Source organism: Thermobia domestica, chromosome 15 (assembly GCF_964235325.1).
Source record: "Thermobia domestica chromosome 15, izTheDome1.hap1.1, whole genome shotgun sequence".
Classification (NCBI taxonomy): domain Eukaryota; kingdom Metazoa; phylum Arthropoda; class Insecta; order Zygentoma; family Lepismatidae; genus Thermobia; species Thermobia domestica.
The window spans coordinates 126,994,782-127,022,030 of NC_137468.1; the positions used below are offsets into that span (position 1 = coordinate 126,994,782).

General features: G+C 33.5%; 1 protein-coding gene across 4 annotated transcripts in view; it reads right to left on the bottom strand.

The window, feature by feature from the left end:
* The window catches only part of slif (cationic amino acid transporter slimfast), a 638,367-nt gene that overhangs the window by 106,680 nt on the left and 504,438 nt on the right, over positions 1-27,249 (bottom strand). For all 4 annotated transcript variants that reach the window (XM_081740112.1, XM_081740111.1, XM_081740110.1 and 1 more), the window contains 2 exons: positions 23,424-23,526; positions 9,798-9,967 (listed from right to left, as the gene is read on the bottom strand). In XM_081740112.1, coding sequence (XP_081596238.1) covers positions 9,798-9,967; positions 23,424-23,526 — 273 coding nt within the window. The remainder of the gene's footprint in view (positions 1-9,797; positions 9,968-23,423; positions 23,527-27,249) is intronic.

Consider the following 27,249-nt stretch of genomic DNA (forward strand, 5'->3'; position numbering starts at 1 on the left):
CAGTAACCTTGCTACAGCAGGGTCATTGCTTTAGGGAAAGTAGTCTGAATATAATTTGCTCAATGACAAGATTTGGAAATTGTTCATTTAAATGAAACAAGATGCTGAATGTGAAGAGTTGTATTATTCCCAGTATTGATAATCACGTGAACTTGAAAGTGTTCTTGAAAGGAGAGGGTCACAGAAAGAGAAAATTCTACATCTGCGAACGTGATGGAGATAATTGCTTTTTATTTCACCTATGGTAAGAACTATGATGCAGGTATCAATGCTTTCAGGAATAGTTTTAACAGAAACTGAAAATGTGTCTTTACGGTCTACCACAACTATTTGCTACAGCTTAAATGAATAAGGATATTATGGTTATAATCAAAGTTATATTTCAGTTCCTTTTAAAATTATTCGATTCGAACAGAAAGGATTTAAGAGTCTTCTATTAGGATATGAACTAATCCGCAATCGTCAAGAACTATCCTAAGCTTTATTAACGGATCCGAAGCAGGATTTATTGAAAGCAGAGTTGAGCTTGACTTAATTAAGAAAAACAAATACATATGATTTGATAAGAACCTCTCTACACCTGAAACACAACATCCTGATGCATTACAGAGTTGTTAATGAGTGAACGTCTCAATTATTTACAAGATACTCCCTATCTTACAAGTTAGAATAAAATATTATGTTGGTCCCGTCTTGTATTGTGACCAATATTTTTAAACAGTAAGACATTCCACAGTTGTGATTCGAAAAAAAAATAAATAATAATAAACTTAAGTGTTTATCTGTTCCTTTAAAGAAGGAATAAGACTAGAACCCTTTTCACAAGTACGAAACCGACAACAGAAAACGTAAAAGTAGAACTGGATACGTCACACTCGTGAAAAACAGTGACTTTCAGATTATTCCAAAATAGACCAGGAAAACATTTACTTAGTAAAATAAGGTAAAGTTGTAAATAATACGTCACTGGGAAAACACGGAAGGTTTTAGCAAAAAACAAACTCTTTTCGTAAACAACTCGTTCTTCAAGGATTTACAAGGCCTTCAACTTCCGTGAATATAAAATTTGTAAATAGAAAATGAAAGTATTTGTGTCTTCGAGAAATTACTATAAAACCCTCTGAGAAATTATATTAAATCATCGTTCTCTCTTCATTGTGGCAATTACTACAGTTGGTGCTACGAATAAGTGTGGTGTGGACTGCAGCTATGAACTCATATGAACTGTAAATACGCTTTTGCATTTATCCTCTGTTTATCATGGTGTGAAGATATGAACATTTCACGGACTCAACTCACACATGAGTTTGCGAACCCTGCATCATTTAAGATTACTCATTAGTGATCCCTAGCCTTAATCGGCGATGCATTGCATTTACTGAATTTTTCCTTTTGTAAATCTTTTATGGTGTTGGTAACGACAATTATGTATTCATATTAATAAACCCTTTTGGTGGTGTTTGTCTAGGGAAATCACCATGTTCTCAGTTTAAACTATCCGCATCCTTTAGATTAAACAACCCGATCATCACTGTGCTACCATGACAGCAATATCTACCACAACAATATTTTTTTTTTACACTTTTTAACAGTTTGCCCAGACAGGTCTCGTTGCAAAAATTGGAATGACATCAATATTAAAATCTAGTCTCGTCTTACAATAATATCTATCTCATAGCTTTACATATGTTTATTATTTGTTTTCAAATTTTAATTCAATCCATCAGAATGACGTCAACGTGAAAAATTGCCTATCATGATTCTTAAAGCTCTTGGACAGCCTTGTTTGCGCCGTTTTAGTCGGTACGTAATGCCAGCACATCATTTTAAATAGATTCCTCAGAATGTTGTCAAAGTAGAAATCTCATATCGTTTTACTACAATATTTCGCACTTTTATGTCTTGCATGTGGAACTTTTATTTTAACTCTTTACGTCAGAACTGCGTAAACCTTAAAGCGTAAGCACGAGCTATTTCGTCTCGTGTAAAAGATACTACATTCAAAAGAATTAATGTCTTAAAGTCGTTTCGTCTCGCCTGAGAATGAGATCATCTTTAAATCGCCAACGTGAGAAAATGACAATTTTTTACCGGTATATATATATATATATATATATATTGTATACTCTTGCTTAATATGGACACGTTGCACATGTTTAAGGCCGTGCAATTAAAAATTCAAGCGTCAGATTCGTTCCTTATACATTGTAATAACTGACAACAATACTTCCTGAGAGGCTTAGTTACTTACGCAGTTCACATTTAATTGTCGCAAAAAACATATCATTACTAACTCCCTTCAGAAACAGTCCGCAGCGCAGTAGTTCAGAATCAAGTATAAAAGTTGAAACAAATAGTATAGTTACTTTTATCCGTTTTTGAAGATTTTATTTCAAATTGTTTTTTGTCTTCAATTTCCATTTCAATGTTACTCCAATTTGCTGATTTTAGTGTGTTCTACACACGTCTAGTATCTGACGAAAAACAACGAAGAAAAATAGTATTTTAGCCTGGTATCGAACCAGGAAGTCTTGAAGCCAATATCGACCATCTACCACTGAATTCATTACCTATATTTCGTTTACTACTTGACAAGTAGTCATTAGAACAATTTCTAAATTCTTTTGTCTTCACTAAATACATAGAAGAATCATAATAGCACGTTTGCTCAGTCTGAATAACAGAAAAACCACACTGACTAAAGAAGAAAACGGACGTAAAATGCACAATGTCGGACTTTTAAGTTTTTTTTCGCATGCACTCTCAGGAATGGAAAACAGGGAATCTGGAAATATCGTTGCCAACTTTTACAAGTTTTTGCACAGTACTTCATAGATCGGAAGATACTTGTCTTACTGATTTTAATAAATGTCAATATGCTCGACAGGACACACAATATTGCTTTCTGGTCTTCGAAGCATACAGTAAGCGGAGAGTTTCTATTACATCACTTTCAACTTTGCTCATTTTTTTTTCTCTTGCAGCAAGTCTTTGAATTCATGCAATGTGCCAAACAATCAAGTAAACAGAGTTCTAATATCTCCTCGGTTTTAATTGTATACATATTTTTATATCTTCTTCCTTGTTTGTGCAAAACTACTTTTACTTTACCACTTCTGTAGAGTTATTTCTCACAAAATTTGCAACATTGAACATTATGTAGGTTTTCTCTTATGTGGATTTTACTTCTATAGTAACTTTATGTAGCGTTATTTGAAAGAAAAAAGCATAGCTTTATGTTAGGTTGGCAACACTGTTCATTGGATGTTATTGCTTAATATATGTGAAGGTGTTCCCCTCCTCCTAGTTGGTTCTCGCAATGTTTTGTTTCTATCCCTTTTTTAGTTTCTCTGTTATCACGGTTGGACATTACAAATGGTTCACCTTGTATATAAAAGAAGTCCTGACTAACGCTGAGTTCGAACCGCTTAAATTAGAAGCTTGAAATCTGGACAGTAATAGAATAAGCAACGTAACCTATCACTAAGGAAGAATTTGCGAAATTCGATGGGAAGAACAGGGGAAATGGGGGTCCCAATTCCTATATCTAGGAACCCTTACGGTTTGACATATGAAATTGGATACTAGATTTCTTAATTTGGTACTGGGAATTTGGCTTCTAATTTAAACTAATTGAAGACGTGTTTCAACATCTTGAAATATTTCACCTAGAAGCTAAGAAAAAAAGATAGGAACCAAAAAGGAAAATGGGCCAATCTAAAGATCCCTTAGGTTAAAGAAAGGAAAATTGGTATTTAGATGCACCACTTAATACAATTAAAGACATGATTCACCATTTCCTGACATTTCATGCAGAAAGGGAAGAGAAATGACGGAAACAAAAATGATAGGAATTGCAATTGTTATAATAAGATGGCCATATTTAGAAACCCTTATGGTAAGAGACACGTAAATTTGGTGTTTAAGACATTTCAATTGAAATAGTGAAAGACACTTTTCAGCAGGTTTTAAATATTTCATCTAGAAGGGAAAAACTGTAGGGGCTGCAATTATTGTTATCGTAAGATAGCAATATCTCTAAATCCCCTAGAGATATGAAATGTGACATTTGTATTTTTCATTTAAAATAAAGGCACGTTTTAGGGCTTTTGTTACTTTAATTTGAAGAGGCTGGAATGGTTCACTTATTTAAGTCAAATATGACAAACGCTAAAAGATGTGTTTAATTAATTTAAATGGAAAGTTAAAATCCAAATATTGTCTCAGAACTTGAAGGGTTCCAGGAGACAGACATCATATAACTGAAAATTCGATCTGGAAGAAAGTAAAATCGGGGTTACCATTGTTACAAAGAGATGCACATATCTCGAAATCTCTTAAGATTAAAGACATTAAAATTGGTATTAAAGCATTTTACCTCTAGGCATCGCGGGGCAGAACGGAAACAAAGCTTTGGACTGAAACCTCAGTGAATTTGTGTGTGAAGTGGTGCAAATAAAAAAGAATTTTCGAAACTAACATCGACATTAGTCGCATTGTGGGAAATCTGTGAGAGCCATTTTTGATAGTAGAAATGTGTGCACCAGACATAGAGGTCAATTTATGAAAGTTTTTGTAGTCTTGTGAATTCTGCCTCCCAAAGTATATCTTTCTTATCGTTGTTGCTTTGGTTATACATAGTTTATACTGCAATATAGCAGTGTGGTATGGAGGTCCTAGCACTTTCAGAGAAATCGAACGTTGCTGTGCATGTTTGATCGAGGTAGAAGGTTCTGGAACAGAACTGAATAGGTCTCCATGCAGCCCCATGTTGATTTTATATTGTGTTACGTGTAGCCTATATTAGTTTTCAATTATTTACGGAAAAATATGTTTGTTTCCTTTCTTGCAGATGATACGAAATTATAAAAGAAAGAGAAACAAATATGAATGGTCAGATGAAAGAATATAACAGACTGCAGAATCACTTGTGAAAAGAGTACTAGAACTGAAAAGGCTACGCAACAATATAATATTCTAAAAACCATATGTCAAGATGTGTTAAGACATGTAGGAAGAGTGAAAGTCTGGTAGAGCTAATAGACAAGTGTAAAGGGAAATTTGCGCCAATATGTATCAATGGAGAATTATAGGAGCTTGTTCGTTAACTAAACAACTATGAAAAGCACATTATTTGGATTTACAACGAAATACTGTCTGACAATTGCATCTTAATTAACAGAAAGGAATATAGCCCAGTCAAAATAGGTTTTGTGTCGGAACAAATTCCCGGAGAGCTGAATTATTTCCTGTTGATCGACTATGATGAGACATGTAATTTCCCTAAAGTCCCCGGTTCTCCCCCTTGTGCTTTTCGTCCCCAGCCCCCCTTAAAGGTGAATTTGCCGTTTCTCAGAAAATTAGCCATAACTCCGAAACCAGTGGAGCAAATGCTTCGCATTTTTTTTATTTTCTTTGTCTAATGTTAAGCTACAAAAAAAGGTTTTTCTTTTTCTCAAGAAATGTATAGTTTCGTGGTAATTGTATCTTAAAGGGAAAACAACAGTTTTTTGGCGGGAAAAATTCCCTTTAATTTTTTCCTACGAGGTAAAGTAAAAAAATGTTTCAAATGAAAGTTTTAGATCGAAGTCTAAGCTTTAAAACGAGGTATATATTGTCACGGTACGTAAAACCAGAGATGAGTAATGTAGCTTTGAATGTCATAACAATATGCTTCAAGCCTCATAGGAATAAGATAAGAAAATGCCAGTTTTGGTTCGGGGAACTATTCCCTACTCTCATATTGGGCTTTCCATTATCCACCACCTATGGACCCACCGTGTCCCGGACTGGCAACAACCGGCAGCTTTCTTATATTATGAGTTTATTTTAATTTCTATACTTTTAAATAAATTTATAACAAGAACAGCATCACGGACCACCCACGCACCAGTACAACCTAAGAATACTGTGTGCAATGTTTTCTAATATTCATTTTAAAATGAAGCCCGATTATTCGTGTACATAACTCTTCTGTGCTCTTACTAAGATTTCTCAGCTCACTGTACTATTTCGTCGGATTACACCAGCACTGAGGCTCGCTGACCCGGTGGAGCACATTTTTGTTATTTTTTTCATGTGTCAAATAAATACTATCATAATATACCTCGTTTTAAAGTTTAGACTTCGATCTAAAACTCTCATTTGAAACCTTTTTTCACTTTACCTCGTAGAAAAAAATTAAAGGGAATTTTTCCCCCCAAAAATTTGTTGTTTTCTCTTTAAGATACAATTGCCACGAAACTATACATTTCTCGAGAAAAATGAAAGATACCTTTTTTGTAGCTTAACATTAGACAAAGAAAATTTAAAAAAATGCGAGGCATTTGCTCCACTGGTTTCGGAGTTATGGCTAATTTTCTGAGAAACGGCAAATTCACCTTTAAGGGGGGCTGGGGGGGGGGAAGCACAAGGGGAAGAGCCCGGGACTTTTGGGAAATTATATGTCTCATCACAGTCTATCAACAGGAAAAAATTCAGCTCTCCGGGAATTACTTCCGACATCTAGCTTATTTTTACCTTCATTGACTGGGCTAATAATATAGATTATCCATTCAATCAAGACAGTCAAATGACAGGTGGAAAACTAGATGCAGCTGTTCTTTAAGATGCATCGAGAACTAAGCACCAGAAAATCTGAACTAATATCGGATGTTCAAACCATGGACTTCGATAGACCCAATGTCAGTAAATTTTCTGAACTTCTGGCAGGAATCAAAGATAAAACAAATTGACTGCTAAACAGAAATTGACTTCTGAGGAAATACGCAATTGCCACGAAACAGGGCTATCTTACATCAAAAGGGCACATGAAGGTTATTTATAGCAAGAGAGAAACGCCAGCCTAGGGTATTTACTTCCAATGAACGACGAGAACAATGACAGAAAAATTGTTTTTAATCAGCTGGAGCATTTATAACTCTCATGCTAATCTTCCCAAGGAAACGAACTCAGAAAGTATTGGATTTAGGTCTGCCTCCTGGATCTTGAGCGAAAGTGCATGAAACCGGTTGGATGACATGTAAAATTTTATCGAGATTGTTCAGGCAATTTGTGACATATAGCAAAGCATCAAAGGACAATGTAGTTCTCCTGATACTGGACGGGCATGCTGCCCATACGAAGAACATGCCGTAGATGGAATCGATTACACTAGAGACAACGCTGTTATATTGCTATGCCTGCTGCCGCTTGACACAGCATTGATGAAACCCCTCAGCACCTAGTTCGAGCATGAAACAAAAACCTGATTAAGATCACATCCTGGACAGATAATCTCACACTCAAAGATAAATTCTCTTCGATATGGCATTTGTAATCAATGCGCTCTGCAATCAGGTTTTCAGATCATCTGGTATTTTTCCTGTGGACATGGATGTTTCCTTTAATATCTATTTTCTGCCTTCAAAACTTACTAACATCCAGGTTTCACCGAATATGTCTGACCCAGCACCATTCGTAGTTTCTACAATACCTCCACAAGGACCTACCACGAAAGGCCACCATGAATGGGATATGGATACTGATACATTCTCATCCATCGACTTAATTTCCTTCTATTCCACTAGAACATATTGTCGTTATTCTTAAAGTAGTTGAAAATGAGCAGGGGCAGAAAAAAAAAACTAAACAAAACTTGTAGACTTCACTTGCGACTTCAAGAGCTAAAAATGAAAATGATCATGAATATGAATGAAAAAGATCACTCAAGATTGAGGACAGGAACTGCCAGCTCGAAGAAAAAGAAAACTTGCAAATTACAGAAGATATCAAGTGAGGATGAAACAAGTGACACCAAGTGTCTCTGCTGTAATGGATTTTACTTCCAGTCAGTACTAGGATGAATATCGTGTGCACGGTTTTGGTTTCGTAAATAGGTTCGCAATTCTTGCGCTGGATTTGATAAAGATGTGACAATCCTGGGTTATATATTGCGCAAATAAAGTAAGAGAACTGGAACTACCGTAGAACAAGTGCGACATGACTTATTTCGTTAAAATTGCAAACGTCACACACTGAATTTGTAATGATAAGGAGAAGGGGTCTGTTGTCCCCCAGCGGCGAGGCACAATGGATTTTTTGCATATTGTTACTTTTTACGTATAGTGTTGTTGATTGTATTTTGTTCATATTAATTTCTATTTCTTTTTACATAAAGCGATATTTGAATGATACGTTCTGTAAATTTCACTTCATTTATCATAATATATTCTCCTTTTACGGCTCATTCAGTGTTGCGTGTTCTATTCTGCTCTGGATTTTCCTATATGTAAGAGTAGTAGTTTTAGTGAGTGACTGACTGACTGAGTGGTTGATTAATACCAAACCGCTTAAGATAGAAACTTGAAATGTGGACAATGTATAGAATTTGTGATGTCGGGTACCAGTAAGGAAGGTTTCTTTGAAATACGACAATGAGGAGAGAGAAAGAAATAGGGGTGGAAATTACTACATTAAATTGTCCATATCTTGAGATCTCTGAAGTTTAGTGACATGAAATTCGGTATTTAAACTTTCCATTTAAATAATAAGACGAATTTTTCAGTATTCTTTCATATTTGTCCTAGAAGGAAAGAAGCAGTGGAAAGAGAAATGGATAGATATTAAAATTATTAAAATAATATGCTCGTATCTCAAAATCTCTTAGAGAAGTAAAATTCGGAATTGGGACTTTTCATTAAAAAATAATTTGGTACACCTTTCAGCGCTTTTTCATATTTGATGTAGAAGGAAAGAAAAGGTAGTAGGAAGAAAAAGGGATAGGAATTGTCATTTTAGAGTCCGTAATTCGGAAACTTTGATTAGACTAGAAACCCGATTAGAAACGTGATACTAGCAAATTATGTACATATAAATAAGGAAGTATATTCTGTACTAATAGGCACGGAACAACCTGGCAGGAACTCGAACAACTGCCCTACCAATTATAGTTTATACAATGTGTCTAATTCATTTGTGAAATCAGAAGGAAACAATAACTTAAACAACTGTCAAACCAATCTGAATTCGATATACTAATAATAGCTTAGTCGGTTTGCAGATATGAAAACAAATACGTTCGCAAGGTTGGTGAAAGGAATATTGAATGTCATAAAGGATTAAATAAGCCTAAAGTTTATATGTACAGTCCTTTTATAGTTATCGAACAAATTTCTTTCAATGTATAACTTAGAAGCTAATTTGTTCTCAAAATTCATGTTGGCAGGATACTTGGTCTATTTCAAAGCCGACTATAGAGATATTTAATTAAAATTTAGCATATGGACTCATAGTTTCTACAGAAAACTATTCTAATCTCAATTTCAGCATTTATCTGTTAGAAACAATAGAATATATTCAGGAATAACATTACTACAAAACTACCCTTTGCTGTGATTGATCAGTGAATAATCACCCAAGACTAACAAAAATTCGTATACATGCCAGTCTCAGCTATTTATCTACAATTTTAATTAATACCAAGAAGATTCAAAAACTAGTGTGCATATAATTTAGTGTATTATGTAGGAACGTACAAAAACTGTGTGTTTGAATACTTGATATATGATATAAACAGAGGATATTATTTGCTTTATTTTAAGCGTACAAAGACAAAGTTTACTTGTTTACATGAAGTAGATACATAGAACGATGTTTTTTTTTTTTTTTTTCAATTTTGACTCTTTTGAATAGCACATAGCTAGCGGTAAAATTGACAAAGAGGTGTTATAAAAGGAATATCCTACAAGTGTTTGTGAAAACAAAGGGATTTCATCAATATACTTTAAATTAAAATATTACATAACGATAGTACTCACTGTAAGCTAACACTCCCCACTTGGTTATTGATGAAGATAACTTAGATGGGTGTTTCATCATTGTAACGTTAAGCAATTGTTTAAATATTTCAAAAACTGAAGTGTTGTTCCTTTGTCTTTTATCCATTATTGTAGTTTGAAATTTCTCTTCCACAGGGTCATCTTGATACCTTAAGAAAGAAACCACAGAGTTAAACAAGTGACATGATGAACAACCTCTCTTTACATTGTTTTAAATCCTGAAATTCTAGGTTAAAAAAAAATGTACACTTCTGGCCATGCAAACCTAGACGGCGAGAAAAACCTAAGTTTGAAAAAACATCCTGGATCCGTATGTCTTTATAGGGGAATTTATTTTCCCTCTATCCTGCTACAGAGTAACATGACCATTTCGAGCAGAGATATTGACTATCTGGACGTTGCAGTCAAGTAAATATGTAATTGACATATACGAAAAGGTCATAAAAATGACAAAGACAAATGAAATCAAAATCTGGCTTCTGGGTGATACAGAATTAATGTTTCTACGGGGTGTAGATCACCAAGATGATGATAAACACAGATGGGCAACTTGTAGAGTGAGGACTTCTTGGTTTAGTGGTTAGCATAATGGAGTTGCAAGACTTCATTTTAAAGTAAGTTCGAATCCTGTTTAGAAACAAACTGTTTTTAACAAAGAATTTGCGTTTTACTGCACGAGTATTATGCAAGAAAATCATAAATATATCACAGCTACGAAATATCACAGTTACGAAATATCACAGCTACGTAATATAGTACATTACATCATATACATTAAAGCAAATCGTAAATCCTTCTCCTTATGTCTCTAATGTATATTCCGAGCTGAGAGTAACATAGAAAATATTCATCTAGTTCTTCAGCATTTTCCGCAAAGGGAATCATTACCTAACCGCGACCAATGGGAATAATATGGTAAAGCTATAGAAAATATACTCTGATTTAAATGAGAGAATAAATTTATTCCATTTGGAGTATTCTTTACGAGGTAGTTTCTAAAGTAATATAACAGATTTGTTGTATCAAAATATTTGATGGTTATTTTCTTTAATTCACGATTATATTCTTTAATTCAAAGAATCAGGCAAGGAGGAAAAATTAATGGGAAAATCACTAATATGAATTATGGTTACTAGTTCGCAGAATCGAGTGGTTAGCGTACCAAGTTGAAACGCGGCAGAAGAGGGTTGAAATCTTATCCTCTCTACTATTTGTTAAAGGTTGGTTTCTGCATTTGACCAAAACATTGTTAGAACATCATACGCATGTTAATAGTTGAAAACATCTCACATCAAGCAAATTAGTGTCAGATCAAACTAGACAAAGGCAAAGTATATAGAAAAATAAAAAAATATGAAAATCTAAAGTACAAATATGAAAATACATTGAAGCATAATGAAAAAAAAGAGGTAGAAAAAGAGATTGTGATTCCGATTAGAGTTGGAAACATTGATGAACATTGCTGCTATAGTTTATAGTGCTGCCACCTACGAACTTACGTTTGAGAAATTGACCTATCGAACCTTGCAGTTATACAAGGTAATTTACACAGTCAACATGTAATACTTTTGACAGTGAAATTGTTTCGAAATTGCGTCAGAAGATGAGAAGTTAAAAAGAAAAGTGTATTAGTGAATATTAATCACTCACTCACAATGCTCCCGGTTCCTTATACAAACCACTAATTCTAAATTTCAACCTTTTTTTATTTTGTATATTTTTGTGAACGTTAAGGTGAGTATTGGTTACTCACTTGGGAATGGCCCCGACTCCTATTAGATTTAAAGTGCATGTAATTATTAATGTTAGATTTGGTAAAATATTTCGAAGTGATATTTTGAAACTAAACATAACCCCAAAATTTAAACAAAATATTATTTGAAATTTAAAGAGTTGTGAGAAAAAAGCTAAGCTTCCGACATTCAACTGTAATTGCGGAGCAATTTCACAAAGGAATCGGTTTGTTAGTTGTTATATATTTGTATATGCTGTCCGTTGAATTATTTGTTCTAATAAATTATATATCTCAGTTGAAACGGATTCCTTCTAATTTCAAACTATTTAATAACGCTTTTCACCAAGTCTTGCTTTCCGTAACCACTTGGAAAATGCAGTGTACTTGTCGTTTCTTTGACATGATTGTTGAAACATGAAATTTTAATTATATACCTTCTAGAAGATAAACTAGTAGGTTTACACAATTATTTTAATAAAAGCTAAAATGAAATTTAAATGAAATTTCTAGTTTAACGTCCTACAATTATGCTCTTTAGGCTAAAGAAGATGGATGATTAATAAAAATGATCCTACATTAAAAATGTGTGAGGAAACGAAAAAACCCACGAACATGATGTTGCTCACCACAAAGTCGCATGACTGGAGATTGTAACGAGTCGCCTCTGGACCATTACCTGTAGCATATGGATGAACGGACTCGTTCCAAGACGTCTTGTTGAAGAAAATTAACAGTTTATTAATTGAATTTTTGTATAAGAGAATAGATATATGTGCTATTTGTGTCTTTAAGTAACGCTAGATTCTTCTTATTAAGGAGAATCATAATTTAATTGAAGTTTAATGCTTGTTTGAATTTGTTCTCTTCTAAAAAGAGAGAAAAGAAGTACTGTGCCTTTACAAGAGAGGATATGGAAATTGTTCGAGTCGAGAGTGGGCGTGGCTTGTAGCGCGAAGCTTCGAGTCAGCGAGACCTTGTGTGGTCGCTGACTCTTCTCTTATGATCCAAGAGGATTGGACCTCCGATTTAAGTAGTGTCTATGTGTGTGCTTTGGTTGTACTGTTTCTTCACTCGTCTGTTGAAGTGGTCAGTAACGAACAAACTGGAAGTGTGTGCCTAGGAAGGAAAAGTAATTTCTATCGTGTTATGTACTCGGGAATATATCTTAGTTTTGCCATTGTAAGTATTTGGTGAGTTTAACCTAATTCCGAAAGATGTCTTAAATTTGTGGAAAGGAGCCGGATCCAACGGGGACAAAGTGGGACTTCTTCTATACCCGCTTATATTGGAGTTTTCTCATTCTCTTAAGTACTCATTTAGTGAATACTGTCCTTCCCTTAGTTCTCTGATTATTTTTGAGATTAATGGCTCAGTGGTTGGATTTTTGTGTAAATGAGAGATTTGAAATTCCGAAACTAAAACAGCAATGTGGTTTATTAGCCGAGTTCCTATTAAATTGTTATTGCAGAAGGCTTTTTAGAGTTCAACCGCTTTATCGGAATTTCGTTTCAAAATCCTAACTTTTCCTTTTGGAAAAAATCTGTTCTTTATACAGAAAAATCAGGCTTAAAACCGGAATTATGCTACATACGAATTCACATACATTTTACCAATGTTTGGTTACTCTGAACGTCAAGAAGTTAGTTAGAACCAGGTGCCGAGGACAACATTGCGATGACTAGAGTGAAGGTAATAAGGGAAATAAAAGGATTAAATTAGTTGAGTGAATTTTCCTCTAATAAGTAGTAGTATCACGTTCTATGTTTCTCGGTAATGGGGTTGTGTTGCAATTCCGCTTTGACTGGTTTAAATTGTTGGTCACATTGTCTTCATAGGGTTCTGTTTCTAAGTGGAACAATTGCCCTTCAGTAATTTTTACACTCTCGGTAAAATGATAATGTTGGAGAATTTTTTGATTGAAGGACGAACTCAACTTATCCAAAATTCCTTGTAATTATATTATAGTATTACTGATTCGTTATTTTCTTTGATTATACGTATATACAGTATATAAAGTTCATTCTTAGCATCGAATGGTTTCCTGATCTCTCTTTTGTAAAGGATTTTGAATGAAATACTAGATTTGTAAAAGAAATAGAAGAGTATTTGTAGCTAATGAGTAGGATTAAATTTAACTATAAAGATTTGATACTCGTCAATTTAAAGATTTTTGAGAATTTTTGTGGAAAATATATAGGCTGTTTGGAAAGTAATTGGACCGGAAATTTTCATAACGTGTTTTAAATTAGAAAAGTTGTGAATGAAGAGTGTTTGATTCTGTATTGGATTAAATTACATGATTGTAAACGATTTTCATGAGACTAAGCTATATTCAAAAAGTAGTAAATTAGTTTTCTTTTTCGCGAATTAATTAAACTTTGAGGTTCACTGCGGCCGATATTTTCTTTGCTTAGTATTTTGTGGTGCCGTATTCTGGATTTGATTTGAATATCGATCTTGCACATTGTTGGTCTGAAGTGAATAATTCTAGGATTGACGATTAAATGATCAATGGATTTTTGCCAACGAAGGAAATTGGAATATAATATCAATCACTAATCTTTAACAAAAATTTATTCTGTCGTATATTTGTATTGATGTTGATTTGTGTATATATATTAATTAATGAATTAGTGTATATACACAACCACTATATTGTTGTAATAAAATTTCTTATCTAAAGTTTTAATTTTGGCATTTTCTTTTATATATATATATATATATATATATATATATATATATATATATATATATATATATATATCTTTGGTTGTTTACCCTTTGTTTATTTTTTCTACGAGGAGTATTGAATCGTATCGGACACGGGCTTGAGATGGGGTGTCCGTCCTTGAAGTCCCTTCTGCCACGCCGTGGAAATCGAGTTTAAATCGACTGTTATTGTTATTTATATTATTTTTATTTAATTTCAGTCACTCGGTTTGGTTTCGTTTAGTGGGTTAGGCTGAAAGGGACGTGACAAGATCGAATCAGGAACCCCTCGCAATAGATCAGAGTGTTCTTTCACTGAGTTTTGTGTCCTCTTTACGATTAATCGTTGTATATACAAGCTGTCTGTAAATTCGTCCAGTTCCTATAAATCAAACGACTGGAGAGAAAGTGATGAAAGAAAGACAAATTGAAAAATTATACGGAGTTAATCGAGTGGATCATTTTGCTTACCTCTCAGGATGTTTAAGTAGGGACCCTGAGGATTGCGGAAAATGTCAGTATATTAATACTGGTCCTGTAATTTATAGCATGTTCTTCAAACCATCAAGCTGAGTCGGTACTTAAATGAAGAATTAAAAAGGTATCGTATACTCTGTGATCCAACTCAATTCAGGTTTTGCACACCCAGACAACATTCTGTTGTGCGTGTTATGTGATAATCGTCTTTTTGTTCGGTAACTTGCTCTTAGACGGATTTTGAATGCTAAAACTAAAGATCACAAACACATTCTTCTATTCAAAGTATCAAAACTTGACTTTGACGCTGATAAATATATCGATTGGATAAACTGGCAAGACAATGACGTTATTTCTCCTCCGATACTACAGCACTTGAACGTTGAAAATATCAAAAGTATCATAATGAAGTGTCCAAAGAAAATTCTTAAATTTGAATCATATTCTTGTCACACTCAAGCAGTAGAGAGGTGTGTCAAATTAGTGATGGAAGCTTCTGTACCTCTGTTTGGATTGAATAGAGGCTTCCTTAAAGAAAGAGTAGATTCACAAACATCAATGATACAGGAAAAAAAGCCAGTAAGTTTGTAAAAGAATTGGTGCATACTACTATCTTACACGTGAGCATCAATGCATTGTGGTGCTTATTTTAACATTAATGTAAAATTGTAAATATTGCGTTATAAAAAATAGTTATTAATTAAATACATCTTACATTTCGTTTCCTTATTGCATCTTCTACCTACTTAAAAAAAAATTAAAAACCTTCAGATTTTGCTCAATTCTTTAATGTGTGTTAAAGATGAATTTTTATGAAAAATATTTTCTTGGTCTCACTAATAGGAAAGTTTTTCACTCAATTCCATTCGAAAATCAAAAATTTAAATTTTTTAAAAATTTTGAATTTGTCAGTCGCCGGTGGAGGGTGAAAGATGGGATTCTGCGAAAAAATTGAAAATATTTTTTGTCACTAAAAGAAAACATTTCCACCCACATCTGTATTCCATATGGTTCATTCCCGTTTCGCCTACGGACCTTCTAGCAATATATGTCATCTTAATATCATCTTAGATTTAGGCCAAACGTGCATTCCCGTTTGGTCTATTCCCGTTTAGCCTACACTCACTCGACGAGGAATATTTGTCTGACGGATTTTTATTTTTTACAAAGATTTATGAATAAGTTTATATCTCAACGTTAGCAACAGCTCTGACGTGATTGATTCTATCCAAATATGTACCGTGCAACTAGTAGTTCAAAACCCACCATTTGAAAAAAATTCTCGTTTTAAAATGCTCTCCTTGAAAATGTTATACGTACTTTTCATATATACTTTTTACTAGCTAAAAGCAGTCATTGTAAAAAAAAAAAAAAAAAAAAAAAAAAAAAAAAAAGAAATAAAATAAAATAAAATAAAATTTAAAAATCATTAAAATTCACTTTTCAATGTAAACAAAAGCAGGAATAAGTAGGGAAAGTGGGTATAAAGAAGGACGATTCTTAGGATTCGTGTAATGTTTACAAATATAATTTACAAGAGACTTGTATGTATGTATTACAATATGACCTTTATAATATGCTGCACTAAGTCATCATTTATAATATGTAATGCTCACAAGTACCTTTACACCAACAAATTTTAAATTTTCAAATGTAAGCAGTATGAAACTGCATGTACACACTGTACTAAGTAAATTTCCACTGACTCAAATCTAGATTTTAACGTATTGATGTGGTTATCAACAAGTTTATATTTTAACTTTTTGCCTCTGGCTTATGTCCAACTTCAAGAAGCTCCATCAATCTTTCATTTACACCTTGCTCTTGCTGCAGTAACTAAAAAATAGTACAAACATTCTGATGCTCCTTAGTTAGTCTATGGTTCAATTTGGAATGTCATCCTTCCATGACATTGTTCGTCCTATTCTCTGAATCATAGTGATTCCGTAAGTCACTGGAAATGGAAGGAAAATGTTAGATCACTATAAGTAGTACGTCAAAAGAGAAGTAGAGTAGAGAAAGCAATTACAAGAATTGAAGGGCTCGGGACGAGATAGTACCATTTCACAATTGTCAAAGCTACTCTTACTTAATTTTACATTTATTTTATAACTTAAATTTAAATTCAATAACAAAAGTTTATTTGTAGAAACAAGATAGGGTCTTCCTTAATATAATTTTCAGACAAAAGAAAGTTATTTATGCCCTTGTTTTGGAAACTTAATTCTCATGTACCTCGCAATCATTCAAATTGTTCTTGATTTTGTTTATGCAATCGATAACTCGTCATCTTATTACGTACTCTAGAAATTATTCAATAATAGATAAGAAAGCTTGCGAATCACATCGGTAAGAAGATGAAGCAAACAGTAAACAATACTCACGGTGTAAATATAGCATCTGCCTGATCAATCAAAGTCTCTACCATGTAATAATGAAATTTTTTTTTTTTTTTTTTTTTTTTTTTTTTTTTGTACTTTGGCATGAGCAGAAATACACTTCAATGTACTGAAGAGGAATAGTGGCATAGCCGCAACGCGACGAATCCATGTCCTAACCTCCTTATCTTGATAGTGTGTGGATAATCCCAGCTGCTGAACTTCCTCTACACACACACTGTGCATAATGGAAAAAGCATCCGTGGACAACGGAATTTGGTCAAGTTCGATGAATTGCTCCTATTGCTGCCCGTTCGAAGTCTACTGTTATTTTAGTCAGGTTAAAATCGAAGCCATTCTCTGTTGCTTTTCTTAGGAGACTATTGCACACTGCTTCGTTTAATTAGTCTTTTTGCTTGAAAGAAAGCAAAAAACGAATGGAAAGACCTGTCCCACGTACCTACTGTGTAAAGTAGATGACTGACTAAACAGACTGGAAACATATTAAATGTCCCATCCATGAAAATTGCATCTGCCACACGAGTTTTCTTAGATTGTCTGTGGTCCCAAAACCCTATAAAGAGGACATATAATTAGTAAGAAAAAAAATTAATAACGGAAAATATTAAAATAGTAGCTTTTAAAATATTGACTTCATTTATATATATGCCATTCAAAGGAACTTTCACTTTTGGAAAATTATTATTATATCAGGAAAAATAAACGCTGACTGATCAAAGCAATACCTTGTTAAAAAATTAAAACTTGCGTGACAGTTTAAATCTTGTACCGACATTTTCCTCAGACACACTAAGCGAACGAACAATCTTTTATTGGCCACAGGCTCTACCCCTCCGCTAATCACAATCCTCCATTTGTTTACTTTGTGAAGTGACCATTTTAACAACCCCTGCTAATTTCAGCTAAAATAAAACTTAAGTAAGCAACTTAAAATAAATAAGTAACGTAATAACACATTTGAAAAAATAATTGAATAATTATTAAGCTCTGTAAATATCGGAAAACGTAGCTTTCCGAAAAATAGATATTTCATTACGTAATCTAATTTACATATGCATGCATATAAGGTACAGTATAAAATAAAATTTTCACATGATCTACCAATAAGCGATCTGACCCAACACCCTCATCAATTAGAAGGAACTCCTTTCCACTTAAAGTCTCCCTCAATCTGCCTTCCAAAACAACAGAATCAAGGGTCTGCAGAAGTTGTGGCCGATGCTTACTTCTCTCATTGTATAATCTGTGTCTAATCTCATCAAACGTTGGTAAGGCAGCAGCTACTTCTTGCTGTAATTCCTTGGTTGCAATAACTTATCTGCAAATTAAAAAGAAAGAGAGGTTTACATCTTGTAACTAGTTTGCTGTCATGAAGCACCAGAGATTTGATTAAATAAAGTGAATATTTCGACCCAGTCGCTGAGTCTAGTAAAAGCAGATTCAAAAATGACCCTAGCGTATGCCCCCTAATTTAGAGTTAGCACAATAAATCTAGGAAGGACAGGAAATTAAAGATATAACCACGATTATTCTTTTAATTCTGTCTTAGATATTGGTAACATTGTAGATTTTATAAAACAGATTTGGATATTCTGAATAGTCTGAAGGTAAAGAGAGAAGTTAAGAGGTTTTAAAACTGTTTTAGAAAGTACCAACTAGAATGATGCTCAGCATATAGGGTCAATCAATTTCAAATCAACCACGCAAATTTCTACTATAAAACAAGTGTTTTTTTTTTTTTTTTTGTTTGTTTGTTTGTTTGTTTCAATGTTTAGTTTATGATGAATCGTTTTGCATAGCTAGTTTGCATAGTTTGCCGCAAACCTTTGAAAACTACAAAAAGCTTGCAAAGCTATTGATACAAAAAGACTCCTCATAAACAAACTAACCATCTAAAAGCTGGTTTTCAATTCTCGAAGTACAGAACAACATTGTGTTAACAAAAATTAAAATTTAATTTTGATAATGACCATAATGGTTGATTTGAAATGAATTGGCATAGAACAATGCATCTTAAAAATTAAAAATTACATACCTAAAGACATTTGGAACTGCTTCCAAAGGTTTCTCCCCGTACTTTGTTCATCGTTTTATGTATCAAACATCTTGTTTTGATCTTCGTTTTTTCTGGTTCCTGTGTATGTACACCCGACACTACGTCTTCACCAACAACGACAATTGCCACTTTGCAGCCTTTTCTGCATTTCCAAGATGACTTTTCTTTGTCACACCTATTAATGTGGTACAGAAAACCTTTACAACAAAGTAATTTTCCACCTCATTTTGAACTTACGAATACCAACACTTTTCCACTTAACCCTCCTTTACACCTGCACTTTTGAATTAAGGGACAAAACTTGGGTGGAAGTAACTTTGTTGTTTTTTCTACCTAAATGCAGAAATACTTGTAATATTACAAGTAGAATAAAATAGAGGCCTGGAGAGAAGGTTCAGGATAACGTGAATGTTGGCTATTAAATTCAACATTGAATGCTTGATTTATGTCCAGAATGGTGGACGGGTATCGAACCAAAGCTAGCAGAGGTGAAGTAAACGGAGCCAGTTCTCTCCCTCGTTCTTCCTGTTTGAATAAATTGAGTACGAGTTTCTCTGAATGAAGAGATATAGCTATTTTGCTTTGATAGTATTTAACGCTCTGTAGTAAACTTACTGCAGCTTTTATTAAATAATATTAAAAGGATTACTAATGTTAATTCTAGAATTTATTTTCTGTAAAATCCAAGTTAATTTGTTTAATTTATTATACCATCCATAAATTTAATTTAATTGAAAATGGTATGACTGCATTTAGTAGGAATATTAATATTTTCATTATCTTTATATTGCGTTTCTACCTCAAACACTCAAAAATTTCTCAAACACTAAATATTTCTCGTCAAGTGAGCGTAGGCGGAACGGGAATAGGCAAAACGGGATTACCTGTTTTACTTACAGATAAGATGAGAATATGATAATGATGCAAATTGCTGAAAGGTCTGTAGGCGAAACGGGAATAGGCCAAACGAGAAGAGACATCCCATATCGAGGTTCCATAGTTCGGATTTTTCGCAGTTTTCAGCACCCGGTGGGGGCTGGAGGATGGGATTCTGTGAAGGGCTTGTGAATGAATGTTTTCTTCGTCTCACTACTAGAAGCTTTTCCACCCTATTCCAGGTGAAAGTTCCAAAATTTAATTTTTCGGGATTTTTGAGGATTTCAACCCGCAATAGAGGATGGAAGATGAAATATTTATTTTCAATTTTTCTTGTCTCACCGAAAGGAAACTTTTCCCCTCCACTACAAATCGAAATTCCGAAATTGCTAAAAATCGGCCCAACCTAATAATATATATCATGCTTAAATAGAACTATTTAGATTCTGCAAACAATGCATATAATTACTTTATTAGAGAGAAAGAATGTGTAAAAATTCATGAAAGAATGTTAAAATGTTGTTCTGATGATCTGTGAACACAGGGCTGGAAATTAACAAAATTCGTAAGAAGTATAATATAAAAACATTTTTAAAACAGTTAAGTCCCACCTAAATCCCATGGAACTTAGATTAAACTTCCTGTATGAGCCTCAAATAAAAACGAAATTGAATAAAAATGAATTTGCTGTGCCGCTTTCAAAAAACCTTCTTCGGGATCCTTTCGGTTCATTCTATTGGGAAAACTCATCAAGATTGACTGACGGCCTTTAAAAAAAATAGCAACATATGGTAGACATGTAAGCCCCATGGGATATATGCGGCCTTTACAAAAAATTCGCTGTAGATCTTGCGTTGGTTCTCTTCTTAAATAGAAAAGAATGTAACTCACCAGGGAGGTACGCAGGGGTCCTCGAGTCTAAACTTCCCGAGATCCCGACTTTTCTGCAAATTTTACGTAATTTTAAGAGCGGGTTTACAAATTGCAGTAGGATTTGTCTTCATATTGAATTTGGTTCTCGGCTAAACTTTCGATCCTCCTTTTCCGAAATAAATTACTGCGTACGTCCCTAGATAGGATGGATCACATGTTACCAAGCAAGAGTACAAGTGTTCTTGCTTTTATCCTGCTGATTTCGATAGCTCTTCCTTAAATTTCTCTTTAATTTGGCTTCAATGAAGTTAACTGGACAAGGTCATGCTTTAGGAAAACTTGAATTGATAGTGAAACAAGAAACAAATCGCATGAAAGAGATAGTTAATGATTGTAGTCTATTTGTAGTTCTGATGTTGCCTCTACTTCAATGTCGGTCTTTCTAGTAGTTCTAGAAATATAGTATAATATGTTAAATTTGCGACTTAAAATTGCCGTATTTTCTTGTACAATAGAGATTTTTTTTATTTACATGTACAGGGAACAAAATTACATTATGCATTCAGTAATATTATAGTTCAATTTCCACCCTTATCTGCTACAGAAATCTACAGAAAATGAGCCAGACCCAACGGACGGTAATTCATAAAGATCTTGGTTCATATTTTGGATTTAGTTTTCTTTCCTTTGTTTTTTTAACGGACCGTCTAGGTTTCCATGATCAGGACTGTACCAACTACAGTGCATATCTTACAGAATATTATATATAATTTAATTGCGAGATCTTTTTCATGTTTTATATTAATTATTGCATGTTTATTTTCGTGAAAACTTTACAAAGTGTATTAAATACGAAATATCTTGCATAACCCAGTTGATTCGTATGAAGAAAAGTTCGAAGTACGAAACGTCGGATCTATTGGAATCAATCAACCAGTTAGTTGGTTTAAATTGAATGTTTTCTTCACAGAAATTTAGGATAACAAATACGTTTAAAATGAAAAGAAAGATATAATACACGAAATTACAGGTAATACTTTTAAGCATATTAATGTTGTGAAAAAATATATCAATGGTAGATGAAACGTTTTACTTTTCAGTTTTACTTTTCACGATTATGTCCTGTAAGCTAAAGAAGTCTGATTAACGAAAGTGAATGACTAGGAAAGGAACTGATGGAATGGTAATGTGAGAGGAAACGAGAGAACTTAGAAAAACTGACGAACACGACGTTGTTCACCGTAAACTCTCTGTCTTGGATCGAACCATAGATCTTCGCACCAGACATTAGTGCTACCATGGAGCAACCATAGTCTCATTCTTCAATTGTATTTATTATCATCGTATTACAAGTCAATACTCGACCCGAGTTCTACAGTATTCCACTTACACATACATCGGTACTGTTTACTTTCCTAATTCGTTATTTGTAAAACTTTTAATTGTCAAAAGCACTGCAAATTCGTAAATATGTGTAATAATAAAAAATGTTTTAAAAAACCTGCGTTTCTCGAACAAGTTTATACAAAGTATTCCTGTATGTTGTTTATGCATTAGTATTGTTTCACACGTAGCTAGTATTTTAAAAAAGGTAATTTAACGAACATTCCGATTCATTTAGAAGTATTTTTTCTTTATATATAGATAAGTTTCAAAGCAATATCCATTATCATCTTTATCCTGGCAGCTAACAGAATTAAGTAATTCGTATATTTATTTTTAGGTAAAAGGAAATTTAATGTTCAGATCCTTTGTTTCGCGAGATTTTAGTGGATCGGTTCAAAACAATAGACAGACATGTTGTGGACAGAATAGTTTGTATAAAAAGCTTGCTGAATGCATAGTCACTATAGAGAGATGACATCTTCCAATCTTTCATCCATTGACATTACTTGTAGCTTTTGTGCTTACCTTTGATTGATCTAGTCAACGCCTCTTTTTAGTACAGTGAATTACGCCTGTTAGTCAAAGATGCAAAGTACTATTCGGAATTTTATTCGGGACTTAGTGCTTCTAATATTATCAAACCCAGAATACGTACAAAATGCGCGCGTAAACAATTTAGTCATAGGAGTATAGGCGGAGCTAGGATTTCTCTACTGGAGGGGGCAGTGGAGTATCAGACCTTTTGGTTGGTCTCTGAGGTCTTGGTAGGTGGCCATCTTATAGGTGGTATTTATGCTTTTTGTCAAAAAGTTGGGGGGCAATGCCCCCCATCCCCTATAACTCCGCTCATGCATAGAAGGGACACATGAGGAGCCTAGCATGAATTTTGATTTCTATATTCTGGATTCCTCATGCGAAAGACTTTCTTCCTCATGTCTACTTAATGTTATTAGTTCATAATATTTTAGCTCTGAAGAATTTCACAAATGTGTGGTCAATAGTTTTTAATACATCTTTATGTTTCACATTGTACGATCAACAAAATACTTATTCACAGGTTGCTTACAATACTGTTCTTTTATTCAAATACGTACCGTAATATTAACACACAAATTGCCACTATAGTGTAAGCAAGAAGTGTTCCAATTGACATCATGTCTATCAATTGCTGAAGATCAAAAATCATTGCCATGAATCCTGCAGTAAGAAAAAGAGAAAAATAAGTTACGTTATATGGATCTTGAAATATAATTTTGCCATTGTTTTCTTCTGAGTTTTTATAAAGATTAAAATTATAGTCAACTGTTGCTTTAAATTAATTACAGATTATGAATTTTTATCCGAGTGTACAATGCATTTTAACCAGCATCTATTTGTTCGTGAAATTTCTCGTTTTCTGTGAGAGACGCACAAGCTAAAACATTTTTCAATCATTAATTTTCTTTCTTTTCATTTTTGCACGGAACAAGTGCTTTCTAGACCAGAGACCAGCCAGGTGTTTCTCCTGACATTTCATCTCAAGCGTACTTGATAAAAGGAGCTTGGACACACAAGTGTTTTATGATTTCCAAGGCGTAATTGGGTAAATTGGTAGAACTAACGATAATACATTCAGAATTGTCAATTTGTATTATTTTTCTAACTGTTCTTTTCTGTGTATCATTAACCTAACACACTTATCAACTCCGTACATTTTATTGTAGTCAGTTGGAAATATTCATAGAAGATTATGAATAGCGAGAAATGATTGTTGGAATTTTTCTCAAGGAGGCTACTCCCAATACCAGGATTTTCTAGTTTACTTATAACGGCCAAAAAGCAACGATGAAAGAAAAGTTTGTATTTCTCAAGAAACAGCATGCATCCATCCCTTCTTCAATATAGAGGACTGCTTAAGACAAGTTTTCATGTAGGCCTATTGCATACAGCGCAATAAAATTCAGCGTTTGTCTTTTCGTAATTATACTATAGTACATTTGCACTGAAACGATAATTAATATTTTGCAGTGTGCGAAAAGTTAAAACCTTTCTTACGCTGTCCCCAGCTAAAGCAACATGGAGTGAAATCGCTGTTACTCACCCATTTTTAAGCCGCTTGAAGGGTAAGGAGCCCTAAGGAGTGGAATTTTGGATAGCCACCAAACCCTCTAAAGCAGCGATTTCTCTGAATTATACTCCCCTTGTGAAGCGATTCAAAGTGTGAGAATAACCGGAAAAGGGCATATTAATAGTGATAAAATATTAAGTGTTTTGATCATCCATAATTTTAATATCGCACTCATTCCGAGCAAGTGTTCATATTATGTTTTCATATATAGTTTTCTGGCTAGACACAAATATTCAGTATTCAGGTAACGTATTCGTATTTCTTTGTATGGTTGTTGACGTTCCATACACCTTCTATATCGGTATATGTACGATATTTGCCGATTTGGGGAGAAAAGATTCCCAAAGATCCGCATCTTAAGATTCGCATCAACAGTTTTCTTCTTCTGTATTACAAATATTAAAATGTTCAATTGTCCGACCACTTAGGCTATTCTCTGAATCATATTTTTTTCTCTTCTTTTCGTTGTAACATACTAGGTTCCTGAACAGAGATTTAATTTTTAATTTAATTTTATTTTGCCTGTTTTGACTTACAATATGGAGAGTTTCTCCTATAAGTTCTACAATTGCATATGTATATAAATGCAAATTGTAATTACAACTTATTACACCATTTGTAGTGCAAACTTATAAACAAACATCACATGTTAAATTTGTTACATCATTACATCATATTCATACATCGTTATCATTAGCGAATTCCTTAACTGAATAATATGCTTTAGAAAGTAACAGAGTACGAATTTTGTTTTGGGTATTAAAATTTACCTCTTTATAATGTGATGGTAACATATTATAAAGTCTCGTACAATTTAAATAAAATTTTATTTTATTTATTTATTTATTTTGTATTTTGAGTAATTTTGTTGCACTACGTAAATGTCGTTTAATTGCCGCGTGTTGTATGCATGAATATCTCTAGTTTGTATAAACATATGTTTTGTTTCACGAAGTGTATAGATTTATATATATATATAGGCTTGGAAGGGTTAAAATTTTTTGTGATATAAATATTTGTTTACAGGATGTTCTTTTATTTAGTCTGAATATTATTCGTAGTATTTTCTTTTGTATCCGAAATGTTTCATGACTGCATGCAGCTGACCCCCCAAAAATAATTCGAAAACTGAGGAGTGATTGAGCTTTTGCATAGTATATCGATAATAAACTATTTCGTGAAATTGTATCACGTAACCTAAAGAACATAAAACATGAAGTAGTCAATTTTTTATATAATGTTTTAACATGGGTTTGCCAAGAAAAATCATCATCGATGTAAACACCAAGTAATTTTGTTGCATTAGAACATTCAATTTGTTTTCCATTAATGTTTAGCGAAGGGGAGGATGGATAATTTCCTGGAAAACGAAAGTTTATTGTGACTGTTTTATCTATAGTTAGGAAAAGGTTATTTGCATTCAACCAAGTAACTATTTTGCTTATAACCTTTTCTGCCTTTACCAATACCAAATTTGGGTCTTGTTCAGTAATAACTATATTTATATCATCAGCATATAACATGCATTTTGTGGGGTGTAAAGTTTTTTTATCAGATCATTTATGTAAATTACGAATAGAGTAGAGCCCTGAGGAACACCTCTGGTAATTTTTGTTGGTTTTGAGAAGAAAGTGTGGGATTGATTTGATTCAACTTTTGCAGTTTGAACAATTTGGCATCTATTTGTTAAGTAGGATGAAAACCATTGGTTTGCTACGCAACGTACGCAATATTGAAACAATTTATTTAGCATTATAATGTGATCAATTTTGCCAAATGCTTTTGACAGATCGATGAACAAACCTATAACATAATTCTTATTATCGAGTGATTTCAGGACATCTGTAAGAAAATCAAATAAAGCTGTATCAGTACTTTTATTCTTCTGAAATCCGTGCAGAAAAGTCGAGATAATAATATGAGTTATTAAAAATTTGCTAAGACGCTTTGCCCCTTGATTGACTCAAATATTTTTGAAAATACCGATAACACTGAAATAGGTCGATAATTATAATTTGTCATGACATTTTCATCACCCTTTTTAAAAATTGGGAGAACCTGAGCATTTTGTTGCTTGGCCAAGCTCTGTAATATTTACTACTCTTCCAAGCCGGGTCGCAAATTTAAGGTTACCAGAAGTCACCGAGTTCGATGCTCTTTCAGCATTCTTTTTCTACGGACTGGGAACTAGCAAAACGATTACAAATAAATGACGCCCTAACAGGGACCTTGAACCATCGTTGGTGTCCAAAATAAAAAATAAGTGTAACTTAACTTTGTAAGATAACATTTTTTCTTCCACGCAGTGATTCCAAAAAGAAAAAAGTACCAGTTTTGGGTCGGCACATTATATATTATTTTTTGTGTTTTACGATTATATCTAGATAGTAGTTACACGTTTCTACTTTGTGTATTAATCAAAATATTAAGGGAATATTTTAAAATTACTTCCACCGACATAGATATAAATAAGTAACTAATCTAAATGCAGGCCGAAATGAGAGAAGACAAAGAAAACATGCACGCAGAAATGAGAGAAGTCAAAGAAGAAAATAAGCAAATACAGACAAAAATCACGAAAAATAGGAGCGAAGAGAGAGAGAGAGAGAGCAGTTATATGGCAAAACAACATTTTAAAAATCACCAACTGCAGAAACTATGTAATGAGTTGTTAGCGAGAAAGACGATGTAATTATGACGCATATTTTCCAGATAGTTACGAGGGTAAAATATGTTTCTGAAACTGAGTGAGGTAGGTAAAGTTGCGCGTATACTGTAACTCACGATTTTTCGCAATTATTCCATTTCCTTAT